Source organism: Nuphar pumila, chromosome 15 (genome assembly GCF_984573655.1).
Source record: "Nuphar pumila chromosome 15, dmNupPumi1.hap1.1, whole genome shotgun sequence".
NCBI lineage: Eukaryota > Viridiplantae > Streptophyta > Magnoliopsida > Nymphaeales > Nymphaeaceae > Nuphar > Nuphar pumila.
The window spans coordinates 20327542-20350552 of NC_143263.1; the positions used below are offsets into that span (position 1 = coordinate 20327542).

General features: G+C 36.3%; 1 protein-coding gene across 4 annotated transcripts in view; it reads left to right on the plus strand.

Annotated features, from left to right (window-relative positions):
• Positions 1 to 15741: 15741 nt before the first annotated feature.
• Positions 15742 to 23011, plus strand: part of TAP46 (2A phosphatase associated protein of 46 kD) — a 36116-nt gene continuing 28846 nt past the window's right edge. For all 4 annotated transcript variants that reach the window (XR_016428097.1, XR_016428098.1, XM_089990268.1 and 1 more), the window contains exons 1-2: positions 15742 to 16083; positions 21054 to 21176. Coding sequence is in view for 2 of the 4 variants with exons in the window: in XM_089990268.1 (XP_089846394.1) it covers positions 16003 to 16083; positions 21054 to 21176 (204 nt within the window). In the remaining 2 variants the exon portion in view is untranslated. The remainder of the gene's footprint in view (positions 16084 to 21053; positions 21177 to 23011) is intronic.

Genomic DNA, 23011 nt, shown 5'->3' on the forward strand with positions numbered 1-23011 from the left:
GATCGGGTCTGTCTTGGTAGCCGAGCTGATTCAATATCAAATTTCTAGCCATGGGGGATAAAAATGATGAACTGAATATTGTCCAAATCGACCTGACCTTGCTATGCATTCGGTGTATATTTTCATTAATCCTTCTTCTATATGGATCAAGTTTATACCTCCCAGCTTCACGGCCAACATAACCCCAAACACAGCGATATGAGAAGAATGGAGAGGCCTGATCCGGATGAGTCTGGATCTGATCTTGGACGGGTTGAGTCAGATCAGTACCTAAGGTGGGGTCCCCCTTGGTCACAGCTTAGTGCAGAGATTGCTTGGAATCTTTGCCAGCCTATGAGCTTATCTTGATGTGTTGGATCTATATCATATGTCAGACCCAATTAACTTGAATCTGAATAACCAGGTATGGTGGACGAAAACAGTAATGGTATTCCAGTAGGATTCAGGTTGTTTGAAATGTTATTTCCGTCAAATTTGATCTGTCGGACTCATATTATACGTTGGGATCTCTTTTTTGCATATTATGAACACTACTAGTAACTTGCAGGTGCTCTGCACCAAGCAGAAAAAACTTGGTCGACAAAGTGGCGTTGAGCTTTGTGACAAATGGTGTGAGTTTTATGAAAACAATTTTTAAAAAAATATTTTTTGATAAAAACTAATGTGAAAGCCAGCCACTAAATAATAAAAACTGGCTCGCACGAGTGGTGGAGTCCGGGTCGATCTCAGGGAACGAGAAATACTTGTATTCAAACACATAAGTTAAACTACTCTTTATTGTCAAACTAAAAATAATTAATTTAATAATTAACTAACCAAGGGAGTACGGCCCTACGCAGAGGGCTTAAACAAAATAAATAAATGGTTTTATTACAAACCCAATTAATAAAATAAAATAAAACCCTAATCTAAAAAGAAAAGAAAAGGCTTCAATGCTTCGAGTTTTTTTGTCCCTTCTTGAGGTAATGTATGTTTTCTTGAACTTTTGCTTTTCTGAGGGCTCCCTGAGGGGTCTTTCTGAGGGTCTGAGGGTCTCTTGAGGAGATCCTTTAGGGACCTCAGAGAGTTCTTTTAGGGCACGAAAAGGGCTCTACCGCACGTTCCGACGCTTCCCTGCAAAACACAAAACAAGCAGTACGTAGACAACTAACACAACTTTATGAACTAATGATAAAAAGAATTTAGCAAAAACAAGAGTTAAATTGACTAAACTAACTAAACATGAACTAAACTATTTCAAGAAATCAACTTGTAATAACCTACACTAAAAGACAAAATAGCAAAACTACCTAACTACAAGGATTCAAGAACTAACTTTTTAACAAACTAATCAATACCTAACTAATTCAAGAAAGCAAGATTTCAAGAAGCAAAAGTAAACTAAAGATCAAGAAAGCACTCAGTTGAACATGACAAACTACTTAATTAAACTAATATTAACAAGTTAATAACATGAACAAGAACTAAAAAAAAAAAATGGCTAATAGTAACTATGCTAATCAGCTAATCTGAATCACACTACATCTAATGTTACTTGCAGTTAAAACAAATAAAACTAATATGAATTACTTAACGTGAGTAAAACAGAACCTACTGGACCTAATGCCCACTAAATTACAAAATTATGTAATGAAATAATCTAACCTATGCGTGATAAAACACAAATTATTAAAAACAAAAGGCAATTGGCTATTGGTGATTAACTACCTATGCATACTAAATAATATTTATAACTCTAAAATCACTAACATGAACCCAACATACTTTAAACTAACTAAAACAATTAAGAATTGTCCTAATCTACAGCCACACGTACTGCATAAAATAAAAACACTATTCGATGTTCACAAATCATGAAAATCTACTAGCTATTTTAATAACCTATTAAAATAAGCACTAACATCTAATGCTATCAGACCTACTGAAATAACAACTACTGTTGGGTTGAACCACTATCTAACGAATTCAATGGATAACTACTGCCTAGCTAATGAAAACAAATGACAAAAAAAAACAAATTAAAATCAAAACCGTGTACCCTAGGCAAGCCGACTAAAGAAAAACAACGAATAAAAGACAAAGAACTTAGAACACTATATGTAGAACACACAATGAAAAAAAATGCTGAAACTAAACAAGATGATAACTTGATAAAATAATGGCACGCATATTTAACATAGGTTGTATAAAATAAAAGCACTGAGACTGATAAATAAAAGAAAACACAGATTCAATACCGGCTGAATAAAAAAATACCATATTGCTTGGCGTCAAAACCGGATTTCACAAAACACAACAATAAATACAATACTTGGCTAAAAAAGAAAAAAAAAGAAAACAAACTATTACTAATAAACTCCATTGCTAAAGATAACCAGATTATATCTAACTACAATGCTTATGCATAAGTTAATGCCTATTGCTCTCTATATGCTATATAGATGCAGGAATCAAATATGCAAATGACATGATATATGACAATGATTCTCCCCTTAATCTGAATGCAAACACAATGTAGGAAAAGAACAAATCCAATGATAAAACTAGCTATGGAGAGAAAACTTAAGGAGAAGAGGGAAGATGAAGAAGGTTACCGAGTGATTCGGCTGGACTGGTTGAGAAAAGAGTGGCATCTCCACGATCTATGTCCGTCACGCTGCACCCTTTGATGAAGGAAGAAGAAACCATCGACGAGAAGAAAGGGAAAAGGAGAAAAAGAAGTAGGAGAGAAAAGGAGAAGGGACTGACTGGCTGGTAGAGAAAGAAGAGTGAAAGAGAGAGAGAGAGGGGGAGAGAGAGAGACGTGAGCTTCAAAGTGGGAGGCGTGAATTCCAAAGAGAGAGAACCTTTTCTTTTCTCAAACAACCAATTTATAATGTTTTAATTAGGTTTTGAATTTTTTTTTCAAAAAAAATCTGTATATTTTTCAAATATTTCAAACAACTCTATTTTTTTGAAAGAATTTTTCAAAAACTTAATTAATTTCTCAAAAAGACTCAAAAAGGGTTCACATTGCTCAATTTAATATTTGATAAAAACTTTGAAAACCTTCCCAAACAAGCATTTTTTTAAGCAATTATTGACATGATCATGCATGAAAAATATATGAATTTATGTATAAAAATTATGCATGATCAACAAATATCACGAGAAATATGAATTTCTCTAAAAAATATTGTGATAAATTCACTCAATGATAAAAACTTTTAAATTTCATGAGAAATTGAATTTCTCGCGATACCCCACAACCCCTCTCCCCCCTGTTGCCCTTTTCCATTTCAATGCCTACTTGCCTCTCTGAACTGGAGAACCCTAGCTAGTTCCATTGGAGGTCGCATTTGTGGGTGAAGGGCATCAACAACAAACCAGTGGTGCGGTGGTGGGTGAGTTGGTAATTGAGGCATCGTCAGCATTCAATAGTGCAGTGAGTCTCTCTCTCTCTCTCTCTCTCTCTCTCTCTCTCTCTCTCTCTCTCTCTCTCTCTTGGAGGTGGCTGTGAATGCTGGTGTGGGTGGATGTTGTGGTGGTGGAGGCCTCGGTGATGGAACTGATTTTTTGTTTTTTGTGTTTGGGCGATAGAGCAAGGGTTGGTGTTGGAGTTGGGATTGTTGAAAGAGATGGAGGTGGTGGTAAACTTGGTAGGAATTTTGTGGCCTACCATTAACTGAATGCTTCAATAAATGGGTTGTTCATTAGATGAGCTTTTATGAGTCTTGTTTAAATTCTATTCTTCTATTTTCATTGTCAAGCTATTTTTTTGCATTATGCTAAGAAATTGTGTTGTCTCTTCTCATTGTAAGGCATGTGGTATTTAGGTGGGTGATTAAACCATTAAGTATTTTGGTTACGTTCTCAACTTTGATAAGCTTTTTACAAGTTCAAATGCGTTGCATGATTATTGTATGAAAGGAAGTGGCTATTTTGAAAGTTGATTTTACATTTTATCGTGTAAATTTTAGTTGTACAATTGATTTATTTTTATTTGATTTTTTTTTAAATTTTATTTTTAAGAAATAATTTGAATTTTATATTTTTTCCAAGATTTTATTGATAAAATCTCAAGAAAATTATACATTTTAAAAATCTTGTTGGAAATTTCTGCGTAATCTGCATGGCAACCATTATAGGAGATCTTACACCCTTTCTCAGTGGAACAATGCTTGGAAGCACATAGCAAGGTGCTTTCTTAAAAGTGACAATTGCCCCACCGAGTGCAGTAGGGTTGTACACACCTTCATTTTGGGTATACAATCAAGCTTGCACCTTCTCGTGCAATGCTAACCACGGTAGGCTAGTCACCAAAAAACAATTGCCCTAAATAGCTTCACAGTAGAGGAGAAGAAAAAATGCAGGGAAAGGAAAAAAATAGAATGAAATAAGACACTCACTCCCTTTTTCTGCTTCTTGAAAACTCGACCTTCTTTTTGCACCAAAAAGACATTTGGGGTGTCAAACTAAGTGCAAAGTAACTCGCCCAGCATGGGCAGCCACCGCCATAACATGGATGTCACGTGTCACTAATATCCTGCACATACCCAAATTACACCTATATGTAGACCGCTTTGGGACCAACCTAGACCTGCTACACAATCTCTAGAATTAATCATAACCTTCACTAAGACCCTACACACGAGTGAGACCCGAAATACTAAAATTGCACCCTGCTGATTTGGCTAAACGTATAGTTTTTACCGTTTAAGCACCTCAACCACCCAATAGCCTAATTTAGTGATCTCTGACCTCCAATAACATATCATAACCATGACACACTGGTCTAAGCTCTAAACTAATTCAATCAGACCTTGAGTATGGTGCAATATAGTTTCATCTTGAGACCGATGGTCGGTCATCGACAAGACCTCCCACTTTTCATGACTACTCATTATGTCGGGGAGACTCTAATGTGAAACATGGTTCCTTGTTTGTTTTCAGAAAGATGGTTGGTCAGCAACAAGACCCTCCCACCTTAAATGGTTGATCATTAAGTCAGGGAGTGAGGAATGTCTATAAATGCATTTTTATAACATAATTATTTTTAGTTAAAAATGACAAAATTGATTTCGGCCAAGCTAATGCCAAGTATCTCTTGCAATATTTTCTCAAAAATGTGATCTTTCATGAGTCAAAAACTTTGTCTTAAGAATTTGATATGGTATCATCTTGATCAAAGTGGGTCAAATCAAAGTATTTCATCATAGCATGTCACCAACAAGTTTTCTTATAGCTAACATAGTTTTTATGAGCCTAATTGTCCTATGGCACATTAGAAAAAGCCTACCCAATTATATTTTAGGATCATCTTATAGATAAGAAGACATTAGGTCTATAGGTTGTCCTATGGATTAACGAAGCAATCCGAAACCTATTTGATGAGCACATAAACCATCATAAACCTAATTTTTTCCTAAGAGATGAATTTCTGAAACAGACAACATCTACTCCATTTTCAAAAGGGCCAAAAAATATATATTTCAAGTCATTTTTTTGATGTTTTTCCCCCCAAAGGATTGTCTTTATCATTGCTATTGTTTTTGTCTTTGTCTTTTATCAAAATCATCACTCGTCTTTCATCTGATTTTTTGTGAAAAGGTACTTGTTATATCTTTGCCTGACCTCATTCAGCAAGACATTTCACTTACAAACACCGAGTTCAAGAGAAATCCCTCATGTTGAACAAGATACTAGCTTAGTTTGTAGTCCAACCTCGTTTGTCTAGACATCCCTGTTTATACGACATACATAACAAGGAGACTCTCATGTTAAGTTGTGTACATGCTTTTAGCTACCATTTTACACTGTCAAGTTGTCTATATCTTTTTTTTTACAAGATATCTTTTCAAAAATACTTTGTTAGCGCTATTGTTTTGCTCTTTTCATAGATTAAGTGTCTACTTCTTTGTTATTGACCAAACTTTGCATGGTCGACAACAAAGAGGGGCATTATGTAGACACTCAATTTTAAACTAAGATACTTTTTATACCAAAAAACTAATGTTTTTGACATATTTTAAAGTTCTTATAATTTCAACTTCATTTTTGAACTCCAAACTAAAGTTCTTATAATCATCCCAAAATTGGTTACTTAAATTTAATGCTCGAGTAATTACCAAGAATTCTCCCTTTCATCTATTCAAAAAATTCAAAAAAAATTGCAAGTATTACAAAAGTGAAGAAAGATATAAAGATGTTAATAAGATAAAATTGATAAATTAGGCTAATAGTCATTTTTTTGCTAGAAGGTATAGGTGTTTTATAGCAGAGTGCTTTAATTCGTGAATTCTCCTCATATGTGACAAACTCTGAATCTCACTTATTGAGAAGCTTCATCTAATGTTGATGAAACTTTACGAGAAAAGAATGACTAATGAAGAGAAAATGTTTGACATTATGGTGCTTGAGGTATTTATAAAGATTAAAGAACGCTAGATAGAAGCACAAAAGTTATGCATGGCAGTAGTGCATTGCCTCTACCATCATTACAAAGCTCATGACTGGAAGCATGACTACTATGTTGATCTTGAGAGTATGCAATGCTCTTGTAAAGAGTGACAGGTTAGCGGGATTTCTTTTGAGTATGTATTTTGTATGAGGGAAATCTTCCAGATGATTAATGTGACAAGTTCTATATACTTGAATCATATTCAGGGTTTGCGAAAACAGGGCACCTTGATGCAAAAAAGGGGTTGAGAAATGAAGCATGCATTTCACAAAATAAAGTCGCTCATACATTACATTTATTTATTATTTCATAAAATAAAGATGTTCATACATAGCATTCATTTCATTTTTTCACAAAATGAAGTCGCTCATACATTGCATTCATTCCATTTTTCATAAAATGAATTCTCTCATACATTGTATTTATTTCATTCTTTTACAAGATTGTTGGTTCTCACTACATCTTTGATTGAGAGAAAACAGAGTATCTCACATATACCATGTGATTGAACGCTAAATGTGAGATATGTCAACTATGTATTGATAGGGAGAAAACACATATATCCAGCTATCACAGTTTGTTAGAGCGGGATGGCCTCAAGAATACTTCATATTTCATCCATACCACATGATCGAATATCGACTATAGATTTCATTTCCTATCCCACCCATACCATAAGATGCCCTTACTGCAAGTGCCGCCAATGTTCTCACCGTCAATAAATTTCAATCAATCTTTTTGGCGTCAATGATTTTCTACCAATCTTTTTGTCGTCGATGATTTTTCACGGATGAAGTGACACCACTTGGCCGTAGAAAAGTGTCCATAATTTATCATTGGTTGAATACCATAAAAAACTAATTTCTATGAAATCCTAGCTTTGCCTTTATACTATTCATAGGGAATTTTGCAAAAAATAAATAAATTTGCAATGCTAGTGCAATAATTGTTCTGAAATTTGCAAGATACGAATTTTCACAACACTAGAAAGCATTTTTGTAACATGCATTGTGAAACTCGTGATGAGTTTCACAAAATGTTTGGAGTTTCAGAAATTGTTTGGAATTTCGCAAAACTTTATTTGGAATTTCACAACCACATATGCTATTTTGTTGAGGAGTTTCATGGGTGTATTATTTTAGTGCCATGACGTGCAAAAATAAAAAATTTGTACATGCGAGAGATAAAAGCAACAAGAAAATTTTGAGAAACTATAATATTGTCCATTTGACAGATTTGGTAAATTGTGGGGCATTTTAAAAAAAGTATCAGACAATCATTTTTTGAAAATTTTATATAATATTTTAGTGATTTTTTAGTATTAAATATAATTTCATGCATTTTAAATATAAAAAATCATTAATGATTAAAATAATAAGACCAGTGTCCTTGTTTCCTGTTTACAAAGAATTTGAGAACACGCATAGAGCAAAAGTTGAATATAGAGGATGACGTGAGACCTATGCCACCAAAAATTGTGATATTTTTGAAAGTTGATAAAATATTAAAAATATGATACTTTCAAGAAACCATTTTAGAAGTTTCATTATTTAACATGATAATAATTTATTAAAAACACATTTTATGATATATTTTACATCACTTATGTTTCATTTATATTTATATAACATGTTTTCAACAGGGGCAGAGCCACGTTAATGGGAGGGTGGGAACGTGCCCACCCTGACTCGATGAAATCCCTTAAGAGGGATATGCATATCCTAACAACACGTATAACATTGGTAGTGCCCACCCTGACCCAATCAGGGTGGGCATTGTGCCCGATCCAAAATGAGCCGACGACCCCCTTTTGTTCTCTCTCTCTCTCTCTCTCTCCCTCCACGACCCCATTGTATCGTTGTGTCAGCTCTCACCCTCTACCCCTCCATGCAACCCCACAGTGCAAACCCATAGGTGCACGATGGCACGACCCCATATCACAGATGTGCAGGCCCATAGGGGCCTCCACAACCCCTCTCACCCTTCGCCACTCCCTCGCCCTCTGTCCCTCCCTGCGATCTCATAGCTACCAGAGGCCCACCGCTAGCCGCCCACACTCACAAAGGCCTTTGCCCCCACTCCCTCTCTCTCCCTCTAGCTCTCATCGAGACCCCATAACCACAGGGCACAAGGCCCCACATGACCTCTTGTCCCCTACTCTCTCTCAATTCCTACCTGCAATCCCATAATCGCACAACCATAGGCCCATAGGGGTTGTCAGAAACTGGGCCCCCACTCTCTCTTACTCTCTTGATTCCCTCTCCTCACCCCACCTCTCACTTTCTGTGTAGCCCCTCCCCCCCATGGCTCGACCCCATAGCCATAGGGCACAACACAGGCCCATCAGCCATCATCTGGAGGCACAGAGGTAGCCTCCGACCATCTGGCGCGAAGCACACAGGATGAGGTCCTCTCTTTCATTCTTGAATGCTTTAATTAGTATTTAATTATTATTTAATTGTGTTTTTAATTAGAATATAAAATTATGATTATTGTTTGTTAGGATTTGGATTTAGAGTTTTGATTGACTTTTTTTAAATAGTTGCATTTCAATAATTTTGGGGTTATGTTATTTTTTGTTTCAATTAGCTTTATTTAGATTTTTATTTAGTTTTTTTTAAATAGCATGAATATTTAATTAGGTTTTTTATTTTTATTTTTTTTGAATAGTATTTAAATTTTGGTTTTATTTTTAAATAAGATGAATATTTAATTTAGGTAATTTTATTTTTTTAATTAATATTATACATTACCCACATGCTTTATTTTAGTTAGAAATTTAAGGGTTTTGTTATTTTTTGTTTCAATTATGTTATGTATGAACGATGTTTGCTAGGATTGAGGATTTCATTTACTTTTTTTAATACTGTGAATATTTAATTAGGTTTTTAATTTTTTTTCTGTTTTTTAAATAGTATTTAGATTCTTATTTTGCTTTTAAATATTTTTAATTAACATTAAACATGATTTTACATGCTTGATTAACATAAATGCATAACTAAAATTAGGGTTTTGATTTTGTATTTATTTAAATGACATAAATTTTGAAATATACTTTTAGGGTGTTATGTATTTTTCTTTTTAATTAGCATTAATTATAAATAATGAATACTTGACTTTGGTTGAAACTTAGAATTTTATGGGTTTTTTTTTCTATTAGCATAGATGAGAATTTTAGTGCTTTCCTATTAGTTTTATTATTTTTTGTTCATCGGATTAATACTTTCATTTATTAACCTTATGATAAAGATAAATTGGTGAAATATATAAAATTTATTAAATATGTTTGATGTTTTTCTTCGTTTTGAGTGGTGTGTACTTTTTTTAGTTATTTATAAAACATTTATGATATCCTGTGCAGGCTTTTTAGAAGATTAACTAATTAATTAATTATTTATAGGGTGTTTGTGTTCTGTTGTTACGTCTTGATTAATGCATTTCAAGATCAAAACTTGAGCTTAATCACACTCTATTAATCATGAAATGTACTTTCTTTGGTCTTTATATCAAACAAAGTTAAATTTTTTAGTATAGATGCATGTTATTATGATATTGATCTTAAATATTTTTTTTTATTATTGGAAACATGTTTAGTTTCAACCAAGGTTCCTAACTATGAATATGACACTCCATAGTACCTCGATTTTTTTATATTTGTTAGTATAGTTTATTGTCATAGAAATTATTAGTTTTTTTTACTATGCATTTGTGCCCACGCTAGCTTAAAATTCAGTATCTGCCCTTGATTTCATTAATTACTATATTATTTTAAAAAGCATTTGAAAAAACATATATTTCAAAATTACATGAGATGTTCCCGGGACCAGGATTTTTGAACGTTGTGAAAGCCCAATAGGTAGAAACGGACGATAATGCGCCGAACTTCCCATGACATCACCCATGAAACTAAGCCGTGAAAGTCTTTTTAGAATGGCTTTTTTGCAAATTGGTTTTGCCGCCTTATTGCTGATTTACAAAATAGTGCTTACCTTCCTTTCTCACTTTGACCATGCATGGTTAATTGGTCACTAAAATGCCCCTCACCAAATAATTGTTAGTGAATTAACTATTTGCAAATTAATTCCTACCTTATTCAGATTTTGCAAATTGGTCCTCATGAAAGGCGGTAAGGGTAGAAGCATCAATTTATCTGATCTTCAATGTAGATCGTCTGAAAAGCTAACAACTGTTAATGAAAAGGCAGGAAACCATTTGCAAAATGGTATAAGGCAAGAACTATTTTGAAAATCAGGTATAAGTCAGGGACCAATTTGCAAAAAAACCCTAAAATTAATTATCAATAACAGGGTTGTTTACACGGGCACAATGTTGAATATCCAAGAGACATGACACGACATGCCGATATGCCACATGACACGACACCAACGATACTTTTCTTTGTATATTTTTACTTTTCACGGTTTTTTTGTTTCATTCTAAATAAATTAACTATATTTTGTATGCTATAATTATTAGAAGTATATTAATTTTTTAAAAAATGGGTGTCCTCGTTCATAAAAGTAGTATTCGAGTCTCGGATAGGTTTTCTATATCCATGTGATGTGTAATGAAACAATTATATCCCAAGAAACGACTCCTTGAGGGCTTGGTCATTTGAATTGTATTCTTAGACGAAGGGCTGAAGTAGCTAGCAAATGATTTGGCTACGATCGCAAAATCTCGGCAATAAAAAAATAAATTTTAACAATTTAAAATTTATTTTTATAAGAAAATTTTAATAAAAATTATTTAAAAATAAAAATACATGATTTTTTTTGCAATAAACATAAATATCGCGTTTAAATCACGGTATTTATGTTTTTCTCATAATTCTCGCGATATTTTGAAAATCTCGCAAGAAATTGCTGTTTTAAACTTTCAGGCAATTTCTCACGATATTATCGCGAGATTTTTCATAAATCTTGCAATATTTGTCACACTGATAAGGGGTCCCCTTGACGAAGTCCCCTTTGTAAGTCAAAGAACATACCTTGTAAACCATTGATGCAGATGACCATGGCCATAATGGATATGAGAAGAAGCTCCTTAATCCATTGGCACCACTTGTGACCAAAGTTTGTCGGATCAGTGAGTTTGGTATGATTTTCCCATACCTGGATCTAGGTACAGTAAATTGGAGAAATTTATCATTTTATCTCTACCCAAATTTCAGCCTTTATACATATTTAGAATAACAATAGTGCAACTCCATTGAAAGATAAAATAAAGAAAAATATATCCATAACGAAGATGGCCAAATAGTTGCCATAATGTCCTTGGGTAGGGCTAGGCAACAAGCCAAGTTACTCATGGCATTTAAGGAGCTTGTTCAAGCTCATGAAATAGGCTTGGCAAGACAAACATGAACAGTAGCCAATAGGTGTTTAGCTAAGCACGTATAAACTTGTTAAGTGGCAATCAATATATTTTATATCATACAATATATTATATGTATGGAACAAATGATCCAAGCATTTGGTTTGCAAATAATAGGTTTAGAGGTAAAATCTTATTCCTTTCAACTTTGAAATAATTTATGACACAACAACAACTACGCCTTCATCCCAAAACAATTGGGGTCGGCGATATGAACCAACAAAGAAAATCATTTTGGGTCTTCCACATGAATCCTTCTCCTCCATTCATTTCTATCTAATGTCATGTCCTCGGTGAGGTTCAAAGCATTCATATCTTTTCCTATCACCTTCATCCATGTCTTCCTAGGCCTACCCCGACCTCTTTTAACTAATATATTTTCCCATTTCTCCATCCTTCTAACTGGAGCATCATTAGGCCTTCGTCGAATATGTCCAAACCACCGTAAATGATTCTCTCTCATCTTATTTTCAATGGGTGCAACGACTACCTTCTTATGTATCTCCTCGTTCCGAAACTTATCTTTTATTATATTTTCACACATCCATCTCAGCATACGCATCTCAGCTACACTCATTTTTTGAACCACGATAGTTTGTGCAATCTTGTATATCATCATTATTCTTATATAAAGGCACCAAAGTACTCTTCCTCCACTCATTAGGCATCTTATTTGTCCGCCAAATCTTGTTAAAAAGATTTGTCAACTATTCTAAACCTTTCTCTCCCAAGCATTTTCAAGCCTCGATAGGTATACTATCTGGGCCAACTGCCTTTCTTGATTTCATTTTCTTCAAAGCCTCTGTAATTTCTTTCTTTTGAATCTTGCGCATGAAGTCACGATTCATCTCATGAAAATGAATGAAAAAGTCTCCAAGATCCTAAGCATGACTTTCATTAAATAACTTATCAAAATAATCTTTCCATCTTTCCTTAATCTCCTTATCTTTGACTAAAACCCTTTGTGTTTCATCTTTAATACATCTAACCATACCCAGATCTCTCGATTTCTTATCTCTCATCTTTGCAAGCCTATAAATATCCTTCTCGCCCTCTTTGGTATCCAACTTGTCATAAGCCTCCTTATATACCTTATCCCTCGCGTTCCGAACTACTTTTTTAGCTTCCTTTTTTGCTACCATATACTTCTCCAAATTCTCATTATCACGACTTTTACTTAGATTTCTATAACACTCTCTTTTAACCTTAATAGCTAATTTGACATCCTCGTTCCACCACGATGTATCCTTACCTAGCGGTGCACCGCCTTTAGACTCACCCAATACCTCCTTAACCACTTTTCTCATGCCACCCGCTATCTTATTTCACATAGATTCTGAATCCTCCTCGAGACACCAATCAACTTCCTTAACTACCCGTTCTACAAACATTCCTTGTTTAGCTCCTTTCAGTGCCCACCACTTAATTCTAGGATCTATCCTATGTCTATCCCTTTTGCGACATTGTCTAATTCTAAGATTTAAAAATTAAGACTCTATGTTGTGTAGCTACACTTTCTCCCAGTATAACCTTACAATCGATGCAACAACCCCTATCTCTCTTTCTAAGTAGAAAAAAATCTATCTGACTCATATTAACCCCACTTTTAAATGTTACTAGGTGAGACTCCCTCGTCCTAAACCAAGTGTTTGCTAAGATCATATCATAAGACAAACCAAAATCTAAAATTCTTTCTTCACTTTCGTTTCTTTCTCCTATACCATAGCCTCCATGGATACTCTCAAATCCATCCCTACTAATGCCTACATGCCCATTAAAGTCACCGCCGATGAAAAACCTTTCTCCATAAGATATCCCTTGTACTACTCCATCTAAATCTTTTCAAAATTGACGCTTAATGGAATCATCTAAACCTACTTGAGGTGCATAGACACTTATAATATTAATAATATATGTACTTAATATTAATTTAATAAGTAAAATCCTATCACCCTTCCTACGGACCTCAACTACATTATCTATAAACTCACGACTCATAACAATCCCTACTCCATTCCTATTCCTATTTATTCCTGTATACCAAATCTTATATCCCCAAGGTTCTATCACTTTTGTTTTCTCACCTACCCATTTGGTCTCTTGTAGACATAAAATATCAATCTTTCTCCTACACATAACATCTACTAACTCTACCAACTTATCAGTTAAAAATCTTATGTTTCAAGTGGCTAACCTAATTTTATGTTCTTTGACTAACTTCTTTACCCCCACCCGTCCAACAAAGTGAGGGAACCCTTGCCTATTTGACACCACACCCGGGCGCCGGTGTGACGCGTCACTTCTGGGCGACGACCTAGCAACCCTTGCCCATCTATCATTGCCTCCGGGCTTATAGAGTACAGCGCGTTGCTCAGTAGGGAACGCCCCAACGAAATAATTTATGACACCAACCCTGAAAAAAGAAAAGTTGACATCATGTTTGGATAGTGTTAACCATGTTCTCAAGCAATTATTCAGTGAGTGCATAGAGCAGGAAGGGTACTTTTGCACCCCTATTCAAGATATGACTTGGCTAAGCCATTACTCCCCCATGTTCACCTGATTGGGAAAGGAGCAGGTTACTCAGGGAGCATTTGTTACACTACTCTCACTCTAGGAGGAAACCTCTTTCGTGTGAAAAAGGACACTTTGGAGGAGGGAAAGTGCTTTTCCAAGGAGAGAGGTATGATGAACTCATTTTAACAGGAAAGCCATGCTTTTTTTCATTTATTAGGCTACAAGAAATAGGGATTGCAGTAGACCGGGAGAAACTGGCTCCTCCCTGCCTCGCCCTATTTGGACTAGGGATGGAGGACATGAAACGGAGATGAAGGCAATGATGGAAGTTAAAATCAAAACCTGTGCAGGGATGGAGGCGGGGATGAACTCATGCTTTCTCCCGCCCCGCCCGATCCCCGCCTTGCCCCATCTCCAATCCTTCTTTAGGGATGGCAATGGATAGAGGGGAAAAGAGCCCCCGACCCGTTTGGACCGGAGATGGAGGACATGAAATGAGGATGGAGGTTAAAATCAAAACCCGTACGGGGATGGAGGCGGAGATGGAGGGCAGGATTTTGAGACGGGGTGGGAGTGGAGGTCTTGTCCCCCACCCGCCCCGGTCCACTGCCATCCCTAACAAGAAATTCTGTTATTTAGAACAGAGATTTATAACCATGGTTATGGTTATGGATAGACGGTGGCTTATTGGCTTGACAAGTCAAAACCCTAGTGAACCCTCTCTGGGTTGTGTATTCGAGTGGATCTGAATCCGTTTAGTCCGATCTAGTAAAGGGACATCCGATTAACAATCAAACGGATTCAATTTGGAGTTTTCATCTGAATCCAGCTACATGTCTAACCGAATCTGAATTTGATGGATACCATAATCCGATTAATAGAAAATGTATATAATTAGCTATTTCATGCTAGTCGGATCAGGATGCTATACTACCTTTTTCATACAAATATGTATCCGACTCCGAATTGGATTGGCCAGGATCTAAATAGATCGGATTTAGTTAAGCACAACATCTCACCCGTTTACATCACATAGACTCAAATCAGGTTCTGGTCTGGAATCTACCAGTCTGATCCTGATACGGAGCCAGGCCTGATTTATCAAAGTGGTTACGATGTAGGGTCAAAGATGATCCGACCCACCACCGAGGTGGTATCCCATGTGGTAAACGGGGTCCTGTGCCAAGCTGAAGGCCCAGGTTCGAATCCCTCTGCCACATGCGGCTTAAGAGATAAGATGATCCGACCCATATCTGACCCGCTTGCGATTGGTATGCCATCTGCACACCTGGCGAAAGGCGGTTAGGTGGGCTTGCTTTTCATCTAAACCTTAGGGTCAAGCAATAGCATCCGTCTGGAGAATTCTTCCCGTTCACAGCTTGGAGTTTTGGCAGACTTACGTGTGCGTTTTCGAAGAAACGAGAAACAACTCGTGTTTCCCAAGCCCGCCTATTTGGCTCCGGAGCCTTCTCCTCAGCGTGTGCCGCCTTTGTTTTTTTTGTCCGATCGAATTTCGGCCACCTTCCGGTTCCCATCGGGGAGATCGCTTCCTGAGAAAGAGATCCTTCGTTTGCTTCGCGCCTTTTCCGGTGATTTTTTCTGGCCGTTTGTAAAGGTGTTTTCTGATCTTTTCCCTTTCCTCTTTGGGTTGAGGAGTGGGGGAACCGAAGATGGAGGAGATGCCGCTGCCGGCGCTCTTCGAGCACGCTCGGAGGACGCATTCTGCGGCCGTGGATTCATCCGTCGACCAAGTAATTCTCCTCCCCTCTCTCTTTTTCTTGATTCCGGTCACATTGAAGGAGAAACTAAGGTTTTTTGTGTTCTCTTTTAGTTGGAACTGTATTGGGCGATTAGTTCCCATTTTTGTTGTTTTCGCTGCCTTTGGTGCCCAATAGATATCTGAATCGATTCACTGCCACCATCACAAATGCGGACATTGTCTTCCTCGTCATCGAACTTTTATGAAAATCTCGGTGGATTTCCTTTTAACAATAGTATTTAATAATAGATTGAAAATGTAAGATTATTTTGATAACATCACACATTCGTATTGTAAGTAATGGTATTTTGCCAAGGAGAACGCCTTATGGACCATGTATTTAGGTTTCTGATTGATCTTGATTTGGGGATATATATTTGCAAGTAACGAGATATATTTGAGTGTTGGCACTGTGGTGAAGGATCATCGATCAGTTGGGTGTGTTTAGATGTGGTTTGTGAAGTTTGATCTCGATTCTCTATCTTATTTTTCTAATCTCCTGTGTTCATGCGTGAATGTGTATTAGTACAATGCATTAAAGATGGATTTGGTCGAAAGTAATCAAACTGGTGATTAGATGACGTTGCTGTGAATGGTGTAGACTAATCATTATTGGTGTAAATGCTGCAGCACATTGTCACTTAAATTTTCTACAGGTTGCAAAATGTGGATTTTAAACCCCTTCCTTGCTCCTTTATAAGCTGTTGCGAATGACAAGGCTATTGTCCCTTTGGATTGCAAATGCTTGCAAAGAAACCTAAGAGTTCAAGAAGCTTATAAGAAATCAAATAACCTTACAAGAAATCAAATAACCTTACAAGGATTCATAAACTGTTCCATGTTGTAGAATGTGGATAGATATGCAATTTCATGGTGCTCCAGTTACTGATGATCAATTAATTCATTCCATTGAGCTGAGTCATAAAATTCATGGGCTATGTCACATGGGTACGGCTGAGGATATGGGGATATGGCCATTTTTATGAAGCTCCCAATATGACTTGTATATAAAGGGATATGGAATAGGAGTCAAAATGGAGTATCTGTGTGACATAGCTCATGGGTTTTCTTTCCATGTAACTCTAATATTGTCATATAAGGAGAAAAAGCAGACAAAACCATTACCCAGTTATTCCATAACCATATATACGAGCCTGCTGTGTCAAATGGAACTTCTGGACTCTGGGCATTCAAGTTCTTAGTTTATTCAGTGTTGAAGTCTTCGTAGCAAATGTTGCTCTAGGATTTCGTTTTTTGTGGTTAATTTTATTACTCTTTCTAAAGTGCAAGCATGTTAGTGACTTCATTTGGCAACATCTTCACGTTTTATTTGTAATCAATAAAGAAAGCATAATGAAATAAAATAATAGTTTACTAATTTAGGTTAAATTTGTTTTGCTGGGCCACATGTGATTCCAAACCAAATTTAATTTGGAGTCATATGAATCAGAATCACAAGGGGCCTTGTGATTCTGATTTTCATTTAATTGAGAAAGCAACTCTCATTGGTAAAGCCACATGAGGGTTCATTTCTCACCACTCATTTTCTAATGTTTGTTTAGCCAATGCCAATGAGATTCATTCTCTCATTTGCATGAAAGTCCAAATCTCACGAGGCTCAACCAAACATGCCTTAGTGTCATACATTGGATTACTCATTTGACACCCTTTCTCTTTGTAGTTTGATTTTTACATATGATTTACCATCTTATTTTGTAGCTTGAAGTTTTTTTTTTTTTTGGTGTGTGTGTGTTCCTTAGTCCTCAATGTGTTTGACACTTTGTACCCATGTTCCATACTAGCATTCCTCTCCATGTTTGCTAACATAGAACAAAAAAACTACCATGTATGCAGTCGATTTGGTAACCCTTTTTGTAGGCTAATGCTTTCATGTAGCTCATTTCATATCTTCATTTTTGTGTATCTTTGGGAAGCCTCTTTCATTGTAGAATGTAAGAGTATCACTAAGAACTTCAATTCTTTATTTTATGCCTGTTCCAGATACTATTTTTCCATCACTTCATACATGCCCAAAATTGGTTGTTTTGGAAAGTCCAAATGAAGAATCTTTCATATTATATGACTGATATGTTTATATTAAGCATGATATAGTCAAATCAAAAGATGTAACAAATAATGATTTTGAAAGAAGATTATACAAATTGCTATTACATATGTTTTTGCCAGTATTCAGGCAATGGTGTTTTTTTCGCTAGTTTAGAACTGTTGCGTGCTCTTTGCCTTATCCTATGGTTTGGACATGAGTAGGTTGAAGAAAGACATACACTGATACAACCTTTGCAAGAACAATATTTGGCAGAGTATATGATTCATGTTCCTTTAGGTTCTTTAAATTCCATGGGTGGTTTAGCTATAGAGATCAATACAGTCAGATTATGTCTCCCCCAAAAGCTGGATAGCTTTGTTTTGTTCTAGGACCTTTAAGATATGACCTCACTAGAAAGTGCTACAAGATCTCATGCATTGAAACCTATAGTTATGGATCTCAATCTTGTCATATGGTACTTTCTTTCCCAAGCGCCACCTCCTAGTAGGGTTGGAAAACGGGCTGGATGGCCCGTGACCCGGCCTAAACAGGTACTGGTACTGGTGGGGGTATGGAGGATACAACACGGGAAATTCTTAAAAGTGTGGGTAATGGAATTTCTGAAAGATATAATTCATAAGAGAAAATGCTATATTATATAATTTTATATTATAGAAAACAAAATGTAAATAAAAAAATTGAGGAAACTGACTTGAAAAGGAAAAATAACTATGAAAATAGGTCTGGTTATTGGATCTGGATCGTGTTCGACCTGACCTCTACCCAAACCTGTGCCCAACCTGTATATGTACACACCCATGTTGACACGGGTACCTGGGCCTTCCAGCTGTACTAATGTTTCATAGCCTTCCTGGCTAATATGTGATCTGTCAGAACTGTCTTAGTTTCAGATATTGGAGCATGCAGGATGGAGCCAGATATTTGATTGAAAATCCTTCTCAAATGAACTCATGCAAATTGCACATAGAATGGCCTCTATTCAATTTGTAAAGTTGGACCTCCTTTTGGATGCTTTCTTGAAACATATAAGGATGAAACTGAGTCGGAACACTTGTGTGAATGGCCTGACCTAAGATGTGCATGTCATCTGCATTTTGGACTTGAGCTTCATACTCCAGCCATGTTTTCTCTGTTGGTGGATTTAAACTCTATAGCAGCTTTTGGTGGCACCATCTAATGTTTCAAGGATATAGGTCAAGTCTAGGTGCATGACAGAGGTGATGCCATATTCTGCAAAATGCTATGTAATCTGGGTGCGGGTGCTGGTGCGGGTACGGGTACGGGTACATCAATTCCAAAAAAATGTGGGTACAAGGACATGGCTCTATATATATATTAAATATCACATAAATACAAAATAAACTGAATATAATCTAAATATATATGCTATATCTAAACTATGTATTATATACTGAAAATATGAAGTCATAATCTGAAATTATAATTATAAATTTATAAATTGAATACAAACTTGTATGTACGGAGGCTCAATGGTGTGTTCGAATGTCGATGCGTGTTGACACAGGGATACACATGTCAACATGGGAGGGTAAAATGGCGTGTCTGGGTGTCGACACGGGGATACACATGCCGACACGGGGGCAAAATGGAGTGTCCTAGTACCATAGGAAAAATGCAAAGTTGCAAGCCAATCATGCAGAAGAGACAGTACTCTGAATATCTGGAAAACACTGTCAATCTGCATATTGTAAGTCCTCAAATTTTCAGAATATGTTTTCATGGTAACAAATGTTGTACAGAACTGCCACAATATTACAGTTTGGTTAAATTGTTTGCTCTATAGGAAAAATAGTTGAACATAATAAGTCAACCTCCATCACTTGTTAGATAATGAATTGATAGATCATAGGCTCATAGCTAGATATTTTATATCACTGACCAGAATATGCATTTTAGAGGTTTACTGATGACGTTCTTGAATTATGTCAACAGAAATAGAGGACCAGATATTTGAATGGCCACAATAGGGATAAATGAGGCAAGTGCTGCAGGGTTGGATATCCAAAGCAGCTTGAGAGTTATCTGGCATATGTGACTGTTTCAGCTGTTATGGATAAACTATGTAACATAGACACTCCTAAAAAGGCATCGCACCCATCACACCCATGTCAGTTTGGATGCATCAACCACCCCCCGGTCCATTTCTGCCCGAAACTAGACTAGATTAATCTTGACGGAGTCCAATTTCATCCACATTTTTAATATATAAGTATATAAATCTAAAATATATATGTGACCTTTAGTTCATCACTTCATTTCTATAAGCACATTCAACCATGTTTCTTGAAATCGTCGTGTCACATCCATCACATCCGCAATCACACTCGCACTCACACTCACACTCGTGACATAGTGGATGAATTAGGTGGCTATGAGACTATTAGATTAGAACATTATATCCTCCAAGTGCTAGCAATTGCAAAAGCAAATTTTGGACCTGCTTGATATCCTTGTGTATTCACCTCACTAGATCCTATAACCTGGATCTCTAGAGTTCACATCATCTTTGAAAATGTAAGAAAGATGAGCTGTATTGATGCATAAAAATGAAGTTCATAGAGTCCAATGATATTTTCTGGCCTAATTGGTTTGTTTCATCCTAGAAGATAGTCTAGCAATTCTTAATTTCTCTCAGTCCCATTTCTGTGGTATTGCACGGACTGTCAAACAAAGGCTAAAATCACTTATCATTTGCTTTCACTGCCGGCTACTAATTTGAGCCATTACCATGTTCTTTAAATTCTACTTTTTTCTTTGGGTTGAATTTTTCTTAACTAAATGGAACTTAATTCATAAACTGATATATATATATATATATATACTTATACCCCTATCTTTGAACATTTGGAATTCTTTTCTTGGATGGATTGCAGGATTTGTTGAGGAAGACTATTGAAGCCTTAGAGCAGTGTGAGGAAATGATCAATAAGCTGGGTCTTTTTTCTGCGAATGAGTCAAAAGAAGACATTAGCACTGCAAATCTGAAGTATCTGCTGGTATTTCACAACTCGAATCTTTCAACCCTCTCTTTTTCTTCTTTTTTCTTTTCCCTTTTTGTGCTCTGTTCTGTAATTCAATATGATACCAACAGTTTGATTTGCTGAAAGTGATATACTTTTTCTTGGATTGTGGAATAGCTTCATGTTTTTTTACTTTAAATTTCTTGCAGTGTGCGCAGGTGTCTTGAGGCCTCCTTTTTTGTTTGGCGAGTGTTAGTTCATTTTATAGTTTAGGAAGCTTCCCTGGCTTCAGCTTTTCCTTCGATATAAACTTGGAGACCTATTTCCATGATGCAGAATTTTGTGCTTTCAGTAGTATGTTTAGAATGTTACTTTTTCTACTTGCACTAGAGCTTAAAACTGGTTGGAAATGGATTGCCATTGGGCTAATCCACATCATGTCGATATTCATGGACAAGGATACTTTTGGTTGTAGGTTGGGTGCATCAAGTTCAACTCATACCTGACCCATGTGTGTGTGTATGCTTGCATGTGCATAATGTGTATGCTTGTATGTGCATATGTTTGTTCATTCATGTATTTGTTGTGAAGAAGTCCTCTCACTCATGATTCCTGCACAAACAACAAACAGGAGAAGAAGAAAGAGGGAGAGAATCTGAAATCTCAAAGTAACGTCTTACCTCTCTTAGGGTCACATCCAGCTTTGTATAAAAATATCAGAGATTACAAGAATACCCTTTAACTGATTGGGTATTTACAATATGTTACAATTAATCATTATGATACAAAAAACATATTCTGGATCGGATATGATCCAGATCCAAACTATATTCTTAACATGCCCCCTCAAACTGAACATGGTTAATAACCATGGACAGTTTGGATTTTAATTGCCAATGGCGATGCACAGGAAGTGCCTTTGTGAACAGATCTGCCACGATCTTCTCCCTGAATAAATATAGGATGTATCTCTTTGGACTCAACCTTTCCTCTGTCAAAATGTTGATCGATCTCAACGTGTTTCATTTTTTCATTCTAAATTGGATTAGTGAAAATAACAACTGCACTGCGATTATCACAATACAACAAGGGGCTGAAAATATGCTGATGTAAACTGCATAAAATATGATTAATCCATGCAACTTCAGCTGTAACATCTGCCATGGCTCGATATTCGGCCTCTGCACTTGACCGGCCAACAATTTTTTGTTTTTTGCTTGCCCAAGAGACGAGATGCGAACCTAAGTAAACACCATAATCAGTAACATAACATCTTGTAGAGGGATCATAAGCCCAATCAGCATCTGAGTATGCAATAGAATATTGAGCATTCACATTAATCGGTTTAATGGCGGGAGCGGGAAGTGATACGGGAAGCGGGAGCGGGAAGCGAGGCACTTTAAAAAATTTAGGAAGCGGGAAGCGTGGGATGACTTAGAAGAAAATTACGAACCGTCTCGGAAGCGACCTAAGAAGCGAACTTTAAGCGAAAAAATATAAAAAAAATGAAAAAATGGGGAAGCGTGGGGAAGCACGCTTCCCATAAAAGGGAAACACACTTCCCATTTTGAGAAGCACGCTTTCCAAAAAAATGTGCTTCCCTGCATGTTTCGAAAGTGCGACGTTTCGTGCTTTCGAAACGTGCTTCGGGGAAGCGCGCTTCCCCATGCGCCTAGGCGCTTCCGGTAACTCTGGTTTAATGTAGACGAGTTCATTTGAAAGAGCACCTTTGATATATCGAAGAATGCATTTCACAACTTCCATGTTATGCATATACTGAGACCAATGTTGTAAATAGTGTATCGTTACTAGTATTGGTCGACCCAATAGTAACACTGTATCATAAATTTTTAATAAAAAAATTAAAAAAT